Source organism: Amphiura filiformis, chromosome 5 (assembly GCF_039555335.1).
Source record: "Amphiura filiformis chromosome 5, Afil_fr2py, whole genome shotgun sequence".
Classification (NCBI taxonomy): Eukaryota; Metazoa; Echinodermata; class Ophiuroidea; order Amphilepidida; family Amphiuridae; genus Amphiura; species Amphiura filiformis.
This window is the reverse complement of record NC_092632.1, coordinates 30632669-30654714: the sequence shown is the minus strand read 5'-3', so window position 1 is coordinate 30654714 and position 22046 is coordinate 30632669. Positions and strand designations below refer to the sequence as shown.

General features: G+C 37.0%; 1 protein-coding gene across 1 annotated transcript; it reads left to right on the top strand.

Moving 5' to 3' along the window:
• The first annotated feature begins 1905 nt into the window (after positions 1 to 1905).
• On the top strand, positions 1906 to 3369 carry LOC140151851 (uncharacterized). Its single transcript, XM_072174175.1, has 3 exons — positions 1906 to 2031; positions 2468 to 2581; positions 3162 to 3369. Exons 1-3 carry the CDS (start codon positions 1939 to 1941, stop codon positions 3351 to 3353), a joined length of 399 nt encoding a protein of 132 aa, XP_072030276.1. The 5' UTR covers positions 1906 to 1938; the 3' UTR covers positions 3354 to 3369.
• Positions 3370 to 22046: the final 18677 nt, after the last annotated feature.

Here is a 22046-nt window from a genome sequence, read left to right as displayed (position 1 = left end):
CGTGTAATTGAATGGGATTATTTTGAAATTTTAAAACGATTGAAATATCACAAACAAATAGGCCTATGTTAATAAATAATATAAATACAAGTTAAACCGTTGGGGTTCGATAATGAACCCCACAAAACTAACCAAGTAGCGGTATATGGAAAATGCCATACGGCCGGGCGGTTTCTCAAGTTGCCGGCTCGATCATGCCATTCGCTGCCTGGGGAAAATAGGGGTCTTCGGGTGACAGAGCATGTGTTTGTAAAAAATATGGGGTCTTTGGGTGACAGCGATGCTGAAAAAGGGGTCTTATCCAGCCCTACATACGCGTCACCTCCAAAGTTGCCGAGTGCCCGCCCCCCCCCCCCCACGGCGTGAAGTCGAGAATGAAAGATTAGAATATTTGCTTATAATTATTTGTTTTCAATTTTCGAATATTTTGTTTTCAATACGTTTCATAATAATACATTTTATTTTTTCTATATTCTGTCAAAAGTAGCCTACCGGTATCGTATGGCCGATACCAATTAATCGTATCGACCCACAGTACCGATCGGCGGTATCAAAGTATCAAGTATCGCCCAACCCCAAAATACAAAATTATAATGGCGACCTCCACAAACTCGGAAATATCATCTGGCAGGAATTGTTTCAAGGTGAATAGACAGGATTGTCTTCTCTGATGTAAGTAAAAATGGTGGCATATTAATTATGCTCCAACATACATTGTGAACGTTCCCACTTTAGTTGATTTTGTGCAACAAGTTGCGACAAATTAACATTTTTGTGCCAAACACATGTACTTGTGATAGCGTTTACATTGTATTCAGTGTTTGTCTTTTACTGAGATGGCGACCCTAAAAATCGCCTAGAACTAAAAAACAAGCATTATCTTATCATTAAGATTTTACTGTTTCAAACCTGAAACAGATGTGCTGGCTAGCGAACACAAATTTTGCATGTCATTGTCAACTGGAACGGGAAAAAAGAATTTATTTTCTTTAATAATGATAAGTGATGCCAAGCATGTGTTTTCAAAGCTGTGCATAATTAATGCATTTCCAAAAAATATATATTTTGGTACTTTTAGGGTCTGACATTAATGCTTAATTTGTGCGTGTGACTGGTTTCACGGTAGCAATTCTGAAATTTTAGATACTCCAATTTGTAAAAGTGCCCCCATGTACCGCTTTTGGGCATGTCCCTTTAAAAGCATGTAAGCTACATCGATACCGATGCCACCAATAGAACGAGAAGATTTGCCCCTTCTTTTTGCATACCACTTTGACCAATTTTTTCTCAATTCTTCACAAAATGCAAAAAACCCGCAAAAAATGCGATGGGTGTAGTACCCCCTTAAGCGTTTCTGTACCGTTTTCTTAATCCTTTTTAGCGCGTTTTATTTAAAAGGCGCCCCATGAATGTGTGCCAAAAATCGCTTGCCCCCTCTCGGCTTGCCAAAATTGCTTACCCCCCTTTCGGCTCGCCAACAATTTCTTGCCTCTCCCCCCAATTTTACCCTCCCCCATGAAAAAGATCCCAAGCTACATACCAGTCTGACACACACCAGGGGTCAATTTGGTACTTGCCCGGGTCGTAAGCGATTTGGGACTGTAAATGCAGCTACCAAACTGTAAAATGTCGTTACTTCACCTTATATTTTATTGTAATTGACTAATTGTGAGTCTATTGCCAGGGTTGTGTATTCGTCTCTCAAAATCTTGGATACATCTTGGACAAATGCCAGTGACAGCCCGCGTGGCATCTATGTCATTGGGCAAGGTGATAGAAAGTTGCCCTTTCGGTTTGACACCCACAACCACACACCCCATCCTATATACACACACCCTACTCCACACCACATCACACACATATCTACATAATATTATATTTTCTTCTCTAGGATACTATGGTAAAAGTAATATAGAAGGCGCCCAGATTGACTGCGTAATGGATGTTTGTGACGAAGTCGTGGAAAAAGCTGGGCTTGTGTATACATATCAAGGACCGGGAGAATTTGACAAAGAGAGGTTTAAAAAGGAAGTAAGTCATATTAATTACATGTAAGTACATATATGCCCTGAGGGAGATTGCCCCCTATTTTACTCTGATGGAGGGGGTCTTAGTAGAAAGTTGGGAACAGGAATGTGTGGTAGATGTGGGTGCATCTTTAGATTTTGGGTCGATATTTTCGGAAAACTGATTTAGAGATGTGTTTCTAAAATTGTTTTAGCAAAAAAGTTTTAGCAAATGTTTGCCAATTTCTATAAAATTAGTGGGTTGTTTGGTGTGGTTTTTTTTGGGGGGGGGGTAATGTTTTCGTCATATTGATATATTTTGTGGTATATTCTCGGAATCCCAGTCGCTAATCCCTATACCTAATCCAAACTCAAGAACCCCCCCCCCCTCGCGTTGGGTCCCATGCTACGCACATAAATTGCACACTAATGTTATACAACACATTGTAATCATTCCGTAGAAAAAAGACGTTTTACAGAATTACGTGGAGGTGGTTGTACCAGATTTACTCAGCAAGTTACAGACGTTATACGAGATGAACAAGAGTACGGATGGTTATTTTGTACGCGATGAGGTAATCTTTCATACACGTTCTACTTGTTATAATATCTTATATTTTACTTTTTAATGCAATTCTTTTTCAAATAAGTCTCATAATTGATATAGTCCCACATGTAAAACCAATGTAACAACTCAAGGGAAAAAACTTAAGAATGCATAAGCCGCTGCTGTTACATGGCGATAGTATGCGTACAATATATATTAGTGCTCCAGTGGGAGTAGTCTAGTATTAAATCGCGCGCGTTGACTCAAAAACTGGCGTGTTTACACGCCCGATCACAGGCGGTACATCAGTACACACGCGTCGTAACGCGACAAAGTACTGACGTCACTCTCTCCAGGAAGCAAAATGGACTATAGACATGTTAGGGAGTAGTATTATATTCCACATTATGAGTATAAGTACTGTATACTATGATAGGCCTATACCTGATATGTATCGTACCTATTCAGGGACGAGAAACCAGGTTGATTACGATTGTCTAAAATATCAAACTTACAATATCTTTCGCATCCAAAATACTACAAATAACGAATTATTATATTGTTCGGAAATTCTTATTGAAGATTTTATTAACCGTGTTTTCTCACAGCTAACAATTGCGGACCTGTTATATTTCGCTGCTTTTGACTTCGCTGAATGTTTCATGAAGGACTCATTTACTGGCTTTCCAAAGATGGCGGCTCTGTTCAAGAAGATCATAGCTCACAAGAAGGTAGCAGAATGGCTCAAGAAAACCGATTACGGGAACAATCCTATGGATCTATTGAAAGAGAAGTTATAATACTTAGCATCCTCGACGAATAGCATCCTCACGAGTAAAGGTTTCCAACACGGGATCTGGGGATTGAAAGGCTACGATTCTAGCTATTATGACATGCGAATGTTAGTTCTGTATACTTAAAAATATGAAGATTTGGGCTAATAAATTGAACTGCCACTTCAGATTCAGGTCTGGTATTTATTCCTAGATATATGTAGAAAGATACACGTGTAACAACCGACAAGTGCATCATTTGGATATGATGGTAAACAACTTCATTCATTTCATTTGGCTGCGAAGCAGGCGACTACAAAGTTTCTCCATGTACAACGATCCGTGTTCTTTGCCTTCCAGATCTTCATTTGCCATGCAATGGGGTGTAGAGGTCTTAACTCATGCAGCGTTCATCTTCCTGCATTATGTCCCAGGAATCGTAGTGACTTGACAGAGTTGATAAGAGGCTCAGTGTTGTGGTTGTATAGATCATTTCCTTTCATTTCTGACATGATCAGTGCGCTTGATGTTCAGCATTATAACATCAGTAACATGATGTCAGTTACTGGGGAAAATTCTATATCTTCAATGGTCACAATGTCTTTTCATCCTAGCTACATTCCCCGGGGGGGGTTCTTCCTGGTTGAAGGTATACGGGGATGTGCCACGGTTTTGGGGTACCTTTTCAGCAATTTTGGTATATCGATGGGTGGGTTATCAGCGGAGACCAATGCGCCCAATTGGGCGCATTTTGGAAAAATTGCACTTAAAGCGCCCAATTATGGCAAATTTGGGTGCTTTTTGGGTGCTTTTTCTTGAAAATTGGTATACTGATGGGTAGCAAAAACAGCAAAAAGTAGGTATAGAGAAAGTCAGCATCCGAAAGTCTGCGTGGCACACCCCCGTACAAAATTTTTCGAAGAACCCCCCCCGGGCTACATTCACTTTAAGTACATATTATTAGATTTATACCATTTACTTCGAGCTTCTTAACTTTCAAAAATATCAATTTTTAATCATTTGCCATAAAATGTGTATTATATCGCGAATTTCAAAAAATCAAAATCATTTGATATCAGAAGGATATTCCTCTTATTCAGAATGCAATTCGATATGTCTGATGTGCTCTCAGGTCCCACAAAAAATACCGTGCAAACGTTGCTATCCGAATCCTTAAGATTAAGGTACTCAGTATTGAAGATATAGATTTTTGTCCTAAAACACCCAAAAAATGTAGCATTACAACAAGTTGCCACAGACCGAGTGACAAACTCTAATGAGCTGTGACATCATCACCTAATTACAATTTACATCTCGCCGTCCACAGCCAATACAATTGGAGCACCATTGGCCTCATGACATATCATGTATACACAAATGCGCTAGAAAAGGATTTAATAGGGGCCTAGTGTATTTACTATGCAAATAACCCCTTTCCTTGCTCCATAGTGTATCGGGAACTAAACCTTTGTTATGCTATAGCCTTCCCAATTTTACGTGTTGAAGGCCACACTCTACATACCCCAGTAAACATCAAAAGAGAAGCTAGCTGTTTTCCGTGTCATAAAATGACACGGAATTTCTGGCGCACTTGCTTATAAATATGGGCATTATGACCAATATTTATGAATATTGCATGGTACATCAAGGGAAAATAGCCGGATGATGTCCAAATTTGGCTCGAATATACCTTAAGGTCGATACTATCGAGTGACTTTGATATTTTACTGTAGTATGAATGGTAGCACGCCACCATCCACAGCCTTGATTCATTACGAAACAGTGAAATGCTTGGTTGAAATTACATCGGCACCTGGGTCGTTTTTTAATTTTTATAATTTTTTTGCATGAAATATGAAAGATAGCATATTCAAATTTATATTAATTTAGTAAGATACGGCTTTCGAAAGGAGTGGATACGTGCAGTTGGCCTATACCCTTGAGTGTTGAGTGTGTGATTATTACGAAGTCAATTCACCACACACGGGTGAATGGGAGATGTCATCCAACTTTTTCATGGGTCTTTTGGGGAAAATATGTAGCCTATATCTTCAATTGATGGTCGGCTTTTCATCCCAGCTATAAAGTACATATCATTAGATTCATAAAGTTTACTTTGATGTCAAATATCAAAATATCAATTTTAATAATTTGCCATAAAATTTGAATAATGCAAATTTTATGGCAAATTATTGAAAATTTCAACAACAAAAATCAAAATTATTTGATATCAGAAGGACATTCCTGGTATTCAAATTCTGATTACCAGACATTGCAATTTCCAAACGTAGACATCGGACGTACGTTATCTATTCAAAACCACTCTCCTGTATCGAAGCGAGGTCACGTATTTAGTTATGAGTGTTGAGTGTGTGATTATTACGAAGTCAATTCACCACACACGGGTGAATGGGAGATGTCATCCAACTTTTTCATGGGTCTTTTGGGGAAAATATGTAGCCTATATCTTCAATTGATGGTCGGCTTTTCATCCCAGCTATAAAGTACATATCATTAGATTCATAAAGTTTACTTTGATGTCAAATATCAAAAATATCAAATTTTAATAATTTGCCATAAAATTTGAATAATGCAAATTTTATGGCAAATTATTGAAAATTTCAACAACAAAATCAAAATTATTTGATATCAGAAGGACATTCCTGGTATTCAAATTCTGATTACCAGACATTGCAATTTCCAAACGTAGACATCGGACGTACGTTATCTATTCAAAACCACTCTCCTGTATCGAAGCGAGGTCACGTATTTAGTTATTTTTGAAGATATTCCACGTGCGAAATCGACGTAGATACATCGTTGAAAATGTACAAAATTTGTCCATTTCACAATATGTTAAAGACAGTCAAAGATAATGAACATATGAAGGAAGGTCTAATTATTATTATGATCCTTTTTGTTTGTAACAAATCATTATAATAAAGGTACAGCGATGTGTTAAAAATATTCACACGCAGAGATTGCCCATTGAAATGTGTGTGATGCTTTGCGTTAATCTAATGACATTGCGATTTCCCATTTTGAATTCCAACGTAGAATAAAAACGCAGATGCTACATTGAAATATGCTGATTTTACCTCATGTCTAAGTCCACGCAACGCGCCCAATTTTCAGGACGAATTTTGAAAGTAAAGTCATAATGTATGTATGTAGTGATCTTTAATCTACCAAAATATATGTTTTTGGGCAACTATAATATTTGAGGAGCACAAAAAACAATTAGGTTTAATCAAAATCAAAAGCGGTCTGTTTGAATTTAGACAGAGACTCAGCTCACTGTTATTTTTTCAATCACTATGCCCTCTATCGACCTAGGTTAGAAGCTGTTAGATTAGATCAAATATTATAGTCTTTATTCTAGCTGTCTTGTTCTCCTTCGTGACGAATGAGCACAATCCAGTCTGGAACCGAGACTAGCAATATTTAACACCGTATTAACTACGTAAAAACGTACGCGAAAACGTACGTTCCACGTGCTGCGTTTGGAAAATCGCAATGTCTCTATTATCCCCTTCGAGTACGCGCTGAAGTGCCTCGTATGCTATTTTTCATGAATGAAGTTGAATTTGAAGACAACTATGTTGGGTTTGGGGCTGAATAGCTAGCCGTCAAAAATAGTACGTATATCAAACATTGCTTGCTATAATAAGATGGCGCTGTTTAGCTGACGCCGGTACAATGATTTTGTTCTCTGTTTTTCCTCATTTTGTGTCTTTTGTGCTGTTTACCAGTCTTGTTTACCTGTACCAAGTTGACTTCTATCAAAAGATATGTGAGTACCTGAATGAGCACTATGCTGAAAATGCTCCAGTTTTTGACACCGATGCTGAATTTGAGACCGCCGATTTACGGTGCAGAATTTTGCAGCCTTGCAACAACATTGATATAAGCTTACTGCTTAATGAACTTGTGAATCCCACTGATGCAATAACTAACACTCAACATAGCTTCAGTTCCTTCCAACATCAAAATGAGAACTACATACCCGATCATGATCATGAAAGCGTGATAAGGTACAGTCGCAAGCAACTTTTAGAGCTTTTAAGCCCAGTAACAGAGGCAGGGTTTCCAATCAGACTTATGAAACTATTAAAACATTAGGCATTCAACACCGTGGACGTAGAGGAGGTGTACATATAAGGAAACAAATCCTGTGTTGTACAGGAACCGTACTTGCTATGAACAGAATGCCAACAGTAGCACTGTTGATTTTCGGCCACAAATATTGATTCCTGTGCCAACAGTGCGCAATCAACCACAACACAATCCTGACAATGTATCTCAGCCTACGCAATCATCTCAGGTTGAGTTACCAAACATTTTTCTCAGTAATACACAATCATTGATGAACAAATTTGATGAAGCAAAAATCATCTTTGAACAGCATTGTGTCGATGTGGGTGTGATAACAGAGTCATGGTTCAAATCCAGCTTTCAAGAAAACCAGTTAAACATCTCTGGGTATGTACTGTTTACTAAAAGCAGAGACAATATGCGTGGAGGTGGGGTTGCGGTGTATGTGAGAGACTCTTTGCCTGCGTCAGCCATTGATTACATCGAGGTCCCTAATGATTTAGAATGTATCTGGGTGAAAATTCGACCAAATAGACTCCCACGAGGTATCTCTGCAATCGCTGTATGCGCAGTATACATCACCACTGATTCACCATATCAAAATCTGCTGGAGGAACATTTGATCCAAAGCATTGATCTACTGCGTACCAAATATCCTGAAATTGGCATAGTGATTCTTGGCGATTTTAATCGAATGAACATATATCCTGTTACTAGGGGTAATGACTTGAGCCAACTAATTGATTTCCCTACTCGTGGTGATGCCACACTTGATTTAATCCTCACTAACCATGCACTTAAAACTCGGTATAATAAACCCATTCCAATGTCACCCTTGGGGTTTAGTGATCATGTTTGTGTCTTGTGGAAACCCCAGTTTCAGGCCAAAACAAAAATACTTTTAAGATCAACAAGTCACGCCCTTTGCAGAAATCTGGCATGAGTGCTTTTGGTCAGTGGGTTCAGGATCAAGATTGGCATGAGGTTCTTGAGTGTTGTGATACACAAAATAAAGTTGATGTGTTCTATTCAATGCTTGAAATTGCTATTGATTCCTGTTTTCCTGTTAAGAAAACAAAAATGCATAACAATGACAAACCGTGGCTAACACCACATATTAAGAAGCTTATTCATGAGCGTCAAGTTGCATTTGCAAATAAAGACCAGCAGCAGTGGCGCAAACTTAGAAATTTAGTAAAACGTGAAATTGAAAAAGCAAAACTTCGCTATCATGCCACCAGAATTAGGAACTTACAAACAACAGAACCAAGAAAATGGCATCAACAAATTAGAACTGTCACAAACTCCAGCAAACCTGATCTCAAGATTAACATCCAGGGTATTGAGGACAAAGATTTAAAAAGCATTGCCAATGCTATTAATTCCAAGTTCGCTCATGTGTCTGATTGTTTAGATCCTCTCGACTGTAGCAGGTTACCATCTTATCTTCCTGCTGAAGAACCAGTCCCTCAGTTATACCCATGGGAAGTTTATGCTGAGTTACGTAAACTTAAGTCTGCCAAATCTTGCGGTCCTGATCAAGTTCCACCCAAACTGGTCAAAGAGTTTGCATATGAGTTAAGTGTGCCGCTTACTGATATTTTGAATAATTCTTATAGTGACGGTTATGTTCCTGAGCAGAGGAAGAAAGCAATTGTCATCCCTATTCCTAAACAGTATCCACCAAGTATTGATAAGTTGAGACCTGTTTCGCTCACATCAATTTTTGCCAAAATAGCTGAAGGTTTCATTACTGATTGGGTCCTAAACGATATTCAAAATGATATTGACATCCGCCAATATGGTAATGTAAAAGGAGTGTCAACTTCTCATTATTTAGTTTCTCTTGTTCATTTTCTTTTCCAGGGAGCGGAGAGAAGTCGCAACATAGGAACGGTGGTACTTACGGATTTCTCGAAGGCGTTCGACCTCGTCGACCATACGCTTCTTATTGGTAAGATCATCGATATGGGAGTCCGTAGGTCCATTGTTCCTTGGATTTGCGATTTCCTCCGTAACCGTCAACAGTATGTCAGATACAACAGTGTGCTCTCAGATTATACAACTCTTCATGGTGGTGTACCCCAGGGTACAAAATTTGGCCCAATTGGGTTTCAGATTCTTATTAACGAAGCAGCACAAGACGCTGGTAGTCGGTGTTGGAAATATGTTGATGACTTGACATTTGCTGAGAATTTTTCCGGTGGTTGTGCTAGTCCACTTCAGGGTGATCTTGATCAGTTCTCAGAGTGGGCTAGTGACAGCCACCTGAAATTGAATCCCAGCAAGTGTCAAGCCATGCAAATTGCTTTTTCTAATCCATTGCCGCCACATCGCGACTTAAGAATTGGCACTGAACCACTATCATACGTCACCGAAGCCAAGGTACTTGGTTTGTGGCTACAGAACAACCTTAAATGGAATGTCCAGATGGACGCGATGTTGAAAAAGGCTAATTCCCGGTTGTTCATGCTACGAACCCTTAAGCGTTTTGGTTTTACCAACCAAGAGCTCGGTGTCGTATATAGTGGTTATGTCAGGCCAATTCTTGAGTACGCTGATGTGGTGTGGCATTCTGGAATCTCAGCTAAACAGTCCAAAGATATAGAGGCCATCCAAAAACGTGCCTGCAAAACAATTCTGGGTCGGCACTATTTATCTTATAGTAACGCGCTTCAAATCTGCAAGTTTGACACCCTCTCTGATAGGAGGGAGGACCACTGTCTTAGGTTCGCCGAAGGGCTTACCAAAACAAATCGAACAAGTTCTCTTATCCCTCCTACCAGGAAGGAGTGTCATGCTTTACGTAATTGCAGCAAATTTTCTCAGTTTAGGACTAGGACAAATCGTTTTAAAAATAGTCCTCTTCCATATTTCGTTGATCTCCTAAATAAATAGTTTGTGTTTTTGCTTTGCCACCCAGAATTGTTCTGCATATACTATACTTTCAATGTCATTTTATATCGTATATAAAAAAAAGTGCAATATTTCATAATACGATTTTAGTGACTTTTATAATCAATTTTCTAAATGTTAATTCAAATTGTATATTTTTGTGTGTTTTATATCTTGTGCAATGCCTGCCTAAATATTTAATTCTAATTGTTCTTATGTGTATTTTTTATATTGTAATTTATTGTATGTAATTTGGCCTACGGGCCACGAATTGGCAATAAAATAAAATATCAATATCAATCAATCAATGTACATAAGGGCCTATCATAATAATCATATTAGAACTGTTTGTACTGAACCAGGAATTAAACTTAAATTAGAGCATTGCATTATGGGATGTTGCCTGGTCAGACAGTGTTTACTTTAGCAGTTGGACCGGACTGTCCAGTGAAATAGTGGAGTGGCCTTTGGATTCTGTATACTTGGGTCGCTTGAAAGCTATTTATGAATTTGCTTAATCTTGTTCTTTTTGATTAAAAACTTATCTTGGTTCCTGAATTGAAACCTGCTGCAACATCACCATATTGCATGAGGAAATTCCTTTTATGCCTACAAACATGCCGAAATATAAATTGACATATTATCCCCTTCGAGTGCGCGCTGAAGTGCCTCGTATGCTATTTTTCATGAATGAAGTTGAATTTGAAGACAACCATGTTGGGTTAGGGACTGAATGGCTAGCCGTCAAAAACAGTACGTATACCTAACATTTCTTGTTATATAATGAACATTAGGGCCTATCATATTATCATATTAGAACTGTTTGTACTGGCCAGCAGACCACAAATTTACTCTTTATATGGTGAGTGTAGATCATAAGTTGTATAAACAATTCCCATAATTATGTACAAAAACGCTGTGTAATACTATACTATATCGCTCTTACCCAGTCTGAACGCCTCTTTTCAGAGCCACCAAATATTTACTAATATACTTCGTTTATATTATATTATCTATACTATATAAATAAACTATGTTTGTTTTTCTTTTACAGCATTCCCTCTAAAGCAGGTACCAATCCTTGAAGTTGATGACGTTGTTATAACGCAAACCCGAGCAATAATACGATATTTAGGGAGAGAATTTGGTAAGGTATAGTCTGATTCCATCATATGATGAAATATGCTTATTTCCACCTTGGTAGAACAATCTTATCCCAAACTTAGTAGAATGGCTTTATCCTAACTTTTGAGTTTCATGCAGGTGTTAAAATCCTTTTTTGTTATGAGAGTAAAACAAACAAACAACCCAAAGAAAACAAAGGAAAACCAGTGTGAATAATAATAATAATGGGCTAACCCATTTCTGAGATACTTTCGCTTACAAAATCCAAACCAAACATTTTCTGCCCTAATTTGCTGAATCTCCACTCTAATTGACTGTGAAGTGGTTTCGAATTATCATGATTATTATCAATATCTATGAGCTCATTGATACGATCGGGCCTAAATGGCTGTTTTCAGAGCCACCAAAATATTTTTCTTTTCAAGAAGCACTACACATTATATTACACATACACCCCTACATGTCGTATAATAGCGACTAAATACAGTTCTGTGAGCTTATAAACAGTTGTAGTACACCCCAGATTGTTATGCCTCACAACCAGTACCTATTTCAAATTGTATGGCTATTTCTATGAACAACGTGAAGAATCAGTTAGGCTACGGGCTTGCCATTATTCCTTAAATACAACTTAGATATCTTTGTACACTTAAATGAGATGAGTTTGTTCACATTAAAGATGAGTCTGTTTCCCGGGTGGCAAGTGACGAAATACAATAACTAATCTACGAGCGTGTGCCAACAGAAACTTTGCGCGCGAGTTCTGACATTCACATACTCATACCCAATCCCCTTCTTATATGCAACTGAGCACGAGAAACATAAACTCGATAGAATACTTTCTTCTCTAGGATACTATGGTAAAAGTAATCTAGAAGGCGCCCAGATTGACTGCGTAATGGATGTTTGTGACGAGGTCGTGAAAAAGGCTGGGCTTGTATATGATTATCAAGGACCGGGAGGATTTAACAAAGAGAGGTTCAAAGTTGAAGTAAGTCCGTTTCATTAAACGTAATGTGGACAATTATTTTATATATATAATCTACACAAGCTTTATTACGATAGTTTACAGTGTAAAACTCCAACGCACACCCTTCCTGGTACGGTCTCCTTAAATAAATGACATGAAAAAAACAATGCTAAAATAATAAATGCACATTGTTTACAAATATCGAATGCATGATCGCACAATAGTCCGATGTCAAATGTTAGCTTTTCCAAGAAATGGAACAGTCCCAATTACATTGCACATAATACAGGCAATATTTGTTTTACATAAGCCATTGAATACAGCAGTATTCAGACTTTTTATTGTACGTAAAATATTGTATGTAACATATCTACGTTGTTTAATCTATTGCCATTCTATTTCCAGTAATGTTTAAGTTCTAACGAATGTTTGATGACGTAAAATCGATAATATATTTCTACTAGATATTATATGTAACATATTATCGATTTTTCGTCATCAAACATTCGTTAGAACTTAAACATTACTGGAAATAGAATGGCAATAGATTAAATAACGTAGATATGTTACAAACAATATTGTACGTCTAATACTCGGAGTCTGTGGAGCGCTTACTAGTACACAATATTCAACGACTCAAATCAAAGCCATCGTTATAACACAACACAAAAAGAATGTCCGCACTTATGTAACCCGTCCTAAACCAACATTTGGTCTTGTTATGACAACTTGGTTGATAAGGTCGTGTGCAGAATACTGTTAGGTCCAATATGATACCAAATTTGATATCAAACACTCTTAATTGTCAAAGCTTGATCTTTGTCAAGTGTTTAATAATAGCAAATTTGGTATCAAATTGGAGTTAACAAGATTCTACATACGATCTTATCAATCAAATTATTATAACAAGATCAGATTTTGGTGTAGGATGGGTAACATAAGTGCGGACTTGCGTTGTGTTTATAATATTTATTATTCCACAGAACAAAGAAGTTTTAAGGAACTACGTAGAGGTTGTTGTTCCGGATTTACTGGACAAATTGCAGACTTTGTATGAAATGAACAAGAGTGCGGGTGGGTTTTTTACAGGCGATGAGGTAACTATTACTATTAGAGAGATTGTGATTTCCATACATCGTGATTGTACACCTATCAAACTTTTCAAAACCTACCCTCTCCTGTGACAGAGCGAGATAGCTTATTAGTATTGAATATCTTGCCCGTACAATATGAAGCAGACAGCGCATACATTTTTCCGTTTTACAATATAATTAAATAGAATCAAGTGTATTGAACATACGAAGGAAAATCTAACTATTCATATGATTGTAAGAAATCATTATGATAACTTGACTTCGTGCGTGCGGCACAGATTGTCCATTGATTTGTATCTGAGATCTGCCGTTTAATAAAACAGGTTGCGATTTGCATCTTCGAAATAAACTTCCCCTTCAAACGCACGTATGACATTGAAATGATCGTTTTGTACTGCCCCGCCGATTTATGCAACGTGACTATTGTTCCTCACGAAAAGTTTGATAATAATGTCATTATGAATCAAATTCTGGACTCACCAACGATTTTCTAGTTACGTTACGACTCGTTCACCGGGTCTTCATCAGACTGCGCAGAGACCTGACTGATGGTTTGGTCACGTGATGGTAATCGGCGAGGAAGTAGTTTCACGGTGGGGTTCCAGACGTGCGATAGCAAGAAACGGAGACCCCCTCCCCCTTTTTATTGAGTGCTGGCTGCTTGATTCTCTCCCGGGTGGCTTTTTTCATTACCCTCTCAAACCACCTCTCCTCCTTTTCAAAGATTATGATGTCGTCGGCATTGCATTGGTGGACAGAGAGTTTTGAGTGGGTGAAGACTGTGGATTCCTGGTTTTCATTGGAACTTCCTCTCCGGTGCTGATTAAAGCGAGCTTTAATAGACTGTTTTGTCTCCTACATAAGACTGGGCACAGCTAGTTTCGGAGCACGTGAGTCCATGAACTAGGTTAGACTGTTTGTCTTCTGGAATTTTGTCTTCACCAGTTTGCTCCACAAATTATTAGAGGGCTTGTAGGAAGTAGCTAAGCCGAATGCCTTGAAAGTGTTTTTGATTCTCTCTGAAAGGCCTGTTGAGTAAGGTATTGTAACCCTGGCTTTGCTAGCTATGACATTACCCGTGTTAATTTGTTGTGGGGTGTCTCTGGTTGTGATAGCTTTTTCAAAAGCCCACTCTGGGTAGTCGCACTGTTGAAGGGCACTGCGGATGTCATCTTTTTCCTTCTGAACGTCACTTTCTCTAGAAACGTCACTTCTCTTTGACATTTTTTGCCAAATATTTTTGTCAACACTTAAATAACATTATGTTACATTATCAAAAACAAAAACGTTTTTGAATGTTATGAAAACGTTTTATACATTTTATGTACCATTTATATAACCCGACATTTAAATGTTTTCTGGCAACCTTTTGCGAATAAAAATGTTTGTGTTTTGTTGATAATTATCGGACAACTTTGTATATTGTGCGTGTTTTCTCATAGCTGACAATTGCGGACCTATACTATTTCGCTGTTTTCGACTGGTTTGAAGTTTTCACTAAAGATCCATTTCATGGCTTCCCCAAGATGGCGGCTTTGTTCAAGAAGATCATAGCTCACAAGAAGGTAGCAGAATGGCTGAAGAAAACCGACTATGGAAACAATCCTATGGATCTATTGAAAGAAAAATGATAAAATGGGAACAGTCCTATAGATCTATTCAAAGTACATAACATAAGAACAATTCAATTGATCTAGGAGAATTGATAATATGGATCAATTGAAAGAGAAGTGAGAATACAGCAACTATATATTTCACTTTGCAATAAAGATATGGAAAAAATCTGTAATAACTCATTTTAAGACAAGATTCCTAGCTGAACTCATCCATTCAAATTAGATATGGCACGTGTCGAGTATGACGATGTCGCAAACTTTTAACCCAAGCATTAAGCACGGATTAGGGGCCTATTCAGTGGCTCTGGAATCGGGGCCTGCACCCCCCCCCCCATAATTTTGGTGGGCCAAGTATCCTGGGCCTCCCAATAATATAAAGTAATATTCATAATTTAAGTATAAAATTCATAATTTCAGGGTAAAATTCATAATTTTAGGGTAAAATTCCAAATTTTATGGTATAATTCATATTTTGTAAGGTACAAAGTACAATGCATGTAAAAACGTATGCATTTCAAAAGCTTCCGCGCAATTATCCCCTCCCGCAGTGTCAGCATTTTGCGCCTCGTAGCAGGCCACATATTGATGGGCTCCCAATATTAAAACTCTTCCGGAGCCTCTGCTATTCTGTATTTATGCAAATCATTGCTAATATTGGTTAAATTGGTCATATTTGTTATGAATCTTTAATCCCAGTATTCATATGATTTTTTAAATTGAAATTAATTTTGATTTTGAAAGGTGCCCGTAGGAATAATCACTTTCATTGCATTGCCTTGGTTAACTTAACCCTAGAACTACGACGCACAGTGGGCCAGAATCGCCTCAAAGTGTGCCAAAATTATAAATGGACAATCAAACGCATAAAAACACGGTAAAATAACTATACTAGGGGTTTTTGAGGCTGCAGAATTCAATGGAGGCATTTAAAAAAATGTATGACGTCATCAAAATGCTGAACGGTGATTGGTCGATTATTTTTACAACAGTATTTCAAATGACATATGTTAAACTTTTAATTGAAAAAGCAAAATAGGGGTTCCAAGGGGTGCGAAATTCAGTGATGACATTTTGGAAAGCGTATGACGTCATTAATATGCTGATATGTGATTGGTCAATTATTCCTCCCACAGTTATTCAAATGCCTGTGTAAGAATTATTATAAAAACTTTCAAATCAGGGGTTTTAAGGACTGCGGAATCCAATAGAGCCATTTTCCAAAGCATATGACGTCATTAAAATACCGAACTGTGATTGGCTAATTACTCTTACAACAGTAATTCAAATGTCCGGTTGGAAAAATTTAGCAAATAGCATATTCAAGGTTATACGGACTGCAAAATTAACTGACGGATTTTCTAATACGTATGACATCAATAAAATGCTGACATTTTAATTGTTTAATATAAGCAAGCAAACAAACAACCAGCCAGACTAGATGTTGGGGGGGTGGTTTCTCTCACAAAATGTGTACGTGATTCTTCCTGCCTTACTCCAAAACGTCGCCATTTTATCTTAAACGTAATTTTGGCCCTATTTTTCAACCCATCACTGTATACCAATTTCCTTGAAAAAGCAACCAATTTTGCCCAAATTGGGTACTTTTACCAACATGTTTCTCAAAATAATCAATGACATACTGGATGCTTTCGTCTGTGGTGAAAACCCACCCATCGCTTTACAAAAACTGGCTAAAAAGCACCCCAAAAGGCAAGTCATATACGTATACCATGTCAATGGGAGACCCCCACCCCGGATGATACAACTTATTAATTTAAATCACAAATTTAATATTTAATTAACGAATCTAATATAATATATAATTCGCAGATTTAATATTAAATTCGTAGATTTAATATTTAATTTATTTAATATTAAATTCACAGATATAATATTGAATTCACATATTTGAAATTTAATTCGCGAAATTTATATTAAATTCACGGATTTCGCAGATTTGATATTTAAGTTACAAATTTTATATTTAATTACATCTACACATTTAATAGTTGCATATTAAATATTCAATTTGCGAATTAAATATTAAATCTGCGAATTCAAATGCTAATATAATATTAAAATATACGAATATTAAATCTGCAAATTAAATATTAAATCTGCGAATTAAATATTAAATCTGCGAATTAAATATTAAATCTGCGAATTAAATATTAAATCTGCGAATTAAATATTAAATCTGCGAATTAAATATTAAATTCAAGAATTAAATATTAAATTCAAGAATTAAATATTAAATTCAAGAATTAAATATGAAAATTTCGAATTAAATATAACATGCGCAAAATAAATTTTAAATCTGCCAATTTAATATTAAATCTGTGAATTAATTAATTAAAATTCGCAGATTTGATATTTAATTCGCAGATTTAATATTAAATCGGTGAATTAAATATCAAATCGGTGAATTAAATATTAAATCGGTGAATTAAATATTAAATCTGCGAATTCAATGTTAAATTCGCGAATTAAATATTAAATTCTAGGCCTACTAGTTTATTTAAAAGTTTGTTAAACTTTATCCATCTCTATACGGCGGTTGTACCAGGCTGTACGGTACCGGTATTCTCCCATCAAGCTATTAATAGAACTCGGTGCATATGTTTGTACACGCTGCAGCGCGGTACATCTCTTTTCACCTGAATTTACGATTTTGTGGCCACTTTTACTGGCATAGGGCCTCATAAAACTGACTCCACTGCAGAAGACTGCAGAAAGCTGCAGCTGAATTTGGTACCATCACAAAGATTAACCTTTTCTGATTGTGCCTGTATAAGTTTTAAGGCGGGAATCAACGGGAATCTAATCTTTCGAGATCAAATTAGTTAAAATGTAATTTGTCCTTAGTTTCGAGGACGTTTAAGCCAAAATATTTAATTCCTTGAAGGTTTTCATGTTCTTCATATCCCATTTTTATAGTCTACAAATAAATTCTCAAATAGCTGTGAAAGCACAGATGAATCAGAAATGTCAAAACAAAATTATAGAATTTTACCCCCAAATCATGATTTTTCTAATAAGAAGCAGATTCTGGCAATTTCGCGTGTTTATTATAAAAAATACCACCTTTAAGAACAAACCAGTGGTGAAATATTTTCAGAAAATATTCTTAGGTTCATTATCTTTCCAAATCGCATAAAAAAAATTCGAACATTGAAAGTCACTAAAGTAGGGTTTTGGCACACTTGGACTTTGACCTGGCCCACTGTGCGACGGGGGGATGTCCCAACACCCCTAAGATTTTTTATCCGTCATAAAAAACGCGCGTGTTTACGCCCAGATGACCTGAGCTAATCGTAGATCCATCCTTTGCACTCATTTAGTGATACAATTTTTACCCCAGCACCTTACCCGGAGGTAGGACATCATGCAGTTATTGTTAACTACATGTATGCACACAGCACAGGTGCACTCACAATAGGCAACTGACCCGTACTGGTAGCGCTGTGTTGTAGATATAGGAGATGATCTAGTTAGCGTCATATCAAAAAGTATAAAAGCTATGATTTTAGTACTTGCTCTATGTTTCAATTACTTATTCTTTTCAAAATATCTGAATTTTTAACCCGGTACAAGCTTTAATAACGGGGTCCATACATTTGTATTAGAAAGGAAATCTACATCTTATCCAATCTCCCGTGGTAATCCCATGCACATTTTGCTTCACCGGGTCGCCCTGACTTGGTCGCATTTGGAAGAGGGGTGCCACGAAACCGTAATAGGTACAAATTAAGTACTTTCTGTCAATCAAGTATGGTTTATCCTCTACATGTCAATTTTTAAATCATTAGCATAGTCTTTATAATAACGGTGGACCGCCTTGATGAGTAAATGATAGCAAACCAGTGAAAAATACCCCAAAACTCAGTCAGTGGAGCTCCGCCCGTACATATCAATAGCGTCATTATCGATTGGATAAGTCGACCGTAGCGGACAATTCGATCGCTCATTGGATTAATATTATCACGTGGTAAGAAATTTGCATTGGACAATCGATTACTAAACTCAACCCAGAAAGTATCGAAACGATTATAGATGGTCAGATATATCGGAAACTGAAATATATAGCAAAAACTTATTTAATGTATATAAAGCGCAGCTGTCTCCTGCGCATTTTGATACCTCTTGTGTTGCTCTACGATATCATTTGGTCGAGTTATGGGCACTTGAGTGGCTTCAAGTCGGATTTTGAAAGTTGCACTAGCTCCTATTCAAGCCAAATGCGTTCGTCGTGTACACACCCCCACACACACACAAAATCAAGACAAAGGACACCGATGTGCTCTGCTTACTTAACCATGAACTTTACTTTATTTTACTCCTTCGACTTCCAACTTCAATACTTGCTACCCTTTACTCTCTCTGACTTACTTGGTGCCCACCATCACTGTCTATCGCTGCCTGGATTCGGTGGACAAAAGCAATGGTCATTTATTGGTCACAGTACAACGCATTTGGCTTGAATAGGAGCTAAGTGCAACTTTCAAAATCCGACTTGAAGCCACTCAAGCGCCCATAACTCGACCAAATTATATTGTAGAGCAACAAAAGCGGTATCAAAATGCGCAGGAGAAAGCTGCGCTTTATATACATTAAATATGTTTTTGCTATATATTTCAGTTCCTGATATATCTGACCATCTATAATCGTTTAGATACTTTCTGGGTTGAGTTTATAATGGTTTAGTACTGCATATCTCGGTTTAATCTCCGGTTTATGGCTGAAAAGGTCACGGTGAATTTGCCGTGGTCAAAACTGCACTATGACCGGCCATCAAAAATTACCATGAGGAGAGGGGTGGGGTGTTGAGACCCACCATTGGTTAGCTACAGTATAAAATCCATGATTTTCCTTTCACTCTCGTAAAATTATTGCAAGAGCTACTGACTTTTTACGCATTAGCTAGCCGAAAATCAATTTTGCCTAATACTTTTGTACACAGCCAGAATTCCCAACTTTGCATGGGCGCGCTCATATTATGACGTCATAGTGACATTATGTTGGGAATGTTTGTACTTATAGTGGTATCACTGGACAAAGGAGACCATAGCTATACATCGGTACCAAATATAACGGTATATGACGTTTATAATTGAATATTGGGCCCCCCCCCCCCCTCCCCCTCGTAGTCCGTGTTACAAAAATATGGGTTGGGTCAGTACATGTAGTTCTAGAGTTAAATGAAGTCTCCGGCAATCATAACATCATGCCTTATAATGTTAGAAAATAATTATCAAGGACGAATCACGTAGTTTTATTTAAAACAAACTTATAATTGACTATAAAAACGAATAAAAGCAACACGCGATATTCAAAATTCCCTCGCCTAAATTTTCTTGTGCAATGATGTAATAGTTATTTGTGCTCAATTTTCGTCAGCCTTCATTGTATGATTACAATTTCAGTGCCCAGGAATTTGGAACATCGCGTGTTGAGAGACGGATGTCTTTCATTTAACAATTAACAATCAGAGGACATTCCTGAACCTCGTTGACTTGGGGATGATTTGAAATGACCGCCGATTATGACTGTTTGATATTTATTACCAGAGATGTGGAAAAAAAGACACATGTAGAACCGAAAAAAGGTACAATTTTGGAACAGAGTTCAACAAACCATAACCCCGCTTCTGGATATCGTTTGAAGTCAAATGATATACCATTTTAAAGTTTATGATATATATTTTCTAAACACGAAATAAAACAAAATTGACCAGGACTACTTTACGGCTGATTCGTGGTGCCCAATCACATATGGTTGAATCCAACCACGGGCCAAAAATAAAAGTCCAAAATAAAAATGTCTCCACAATTTTTTCCTTTTGCCCATTGATTGATGGCATGTTGGCCTTATAGGAACCAAAAGTGCCATCACTAATCTTGGAAAAATAAATCCAGGACGTGTGATAGTAAATGTGACATCAAAACCCAATGTTACCTACGAATACCACTAGGATGCTTTCACTATCGCAATACTAATCACCCTAAAACAAATGGAATATTCCCATTAACACTTTTTTCGTGTAATGTAGACCACGGGGTGTCAGGAAAATGCTTGCTCAACCAGAAAATATTTGTTTTTATTTTTATAACGCGATCAATATGATCTTCGTCAATTTATGCTAGTTTATTTTTGAAAATGAAGTTTAGGTCAGTTTCTGTATTTTATTTATCAAATGAGTATGAATAAATTTACATATTGTATAAGAACGAGTGGGATATCTGTTTTCAGGAATATTAGGAATTATACGCATACACCTAATGCTTTATAAAATGATAGGTGAAGAAATCCGGGTATTCGTAGGTAACATGAGCGATTTAACAATTTCTATATTGAGTTTTAGAGGTTCAAATTTTGCTATTATGATAATGAATGAATAAAATGGTAGTTTTAGATCTCTTTCAGATGGTACGTCCAAATGAATAAGTGCTTTTACCTTAGATCAACATTTTTTTAATGCTTTTAGCAAGATTTTGAACACTTCATTTTGATATACAAGTAGTTAAACAGCAAATTTACATAATAAATAATTGTTGAATGAATCCGTAAATGGGTAATAATATTGTCCGGGGGTACCGCTTAAAGTTTTTGACAATTAATTTCCATTGGTAGGGACACTTCATTACACATGTCATGTATTATGCTGTATTCGTAAGTAACATTTAAGTATTTTGTAGGTAAGAATTAGACTTTTGGTGGATATCGCAATCAAATCTTCATTTTATAAAGCACTTTGAATGTATCATTTTCTTTATGTGCGTTTATTGATACCTGAGACCCTATCATGTATATTTAATGTCGGTTCACAGTGGTTGAAAGAGGATTGAAGTAAGAAACAAAGGCACTAAAGTGACTTTAATTTGCTTAATTGCACACAAATCGCTTAAAACCGTTATTGCAGACTTGT

Bases quoted from the DNA above. Each gene is read 5' to 3' on its own strand.
- LOC140151851 (XM_072174175.1), top strand. From the start codon at position 1,939: ATGGATGTTTGTGACGAAGTCGTGGAAAAAGCTGGGCTTGTGTATACA. The intron at 2,032-2,467 runs GTAAGTCATATT...ATCATTCCGTAG, and splicing joins AAGAGAGGTTTAAAAAGGAA to AAAAAAGACGTTTTACAGAA. The intron at 2,582-3,161 runs GTAATCTTTCAT...GTTTTCTCACAG, and splicing joins GTTATTTTGTACGCGATGAG to CTAACAATTGCGGACCTGTT.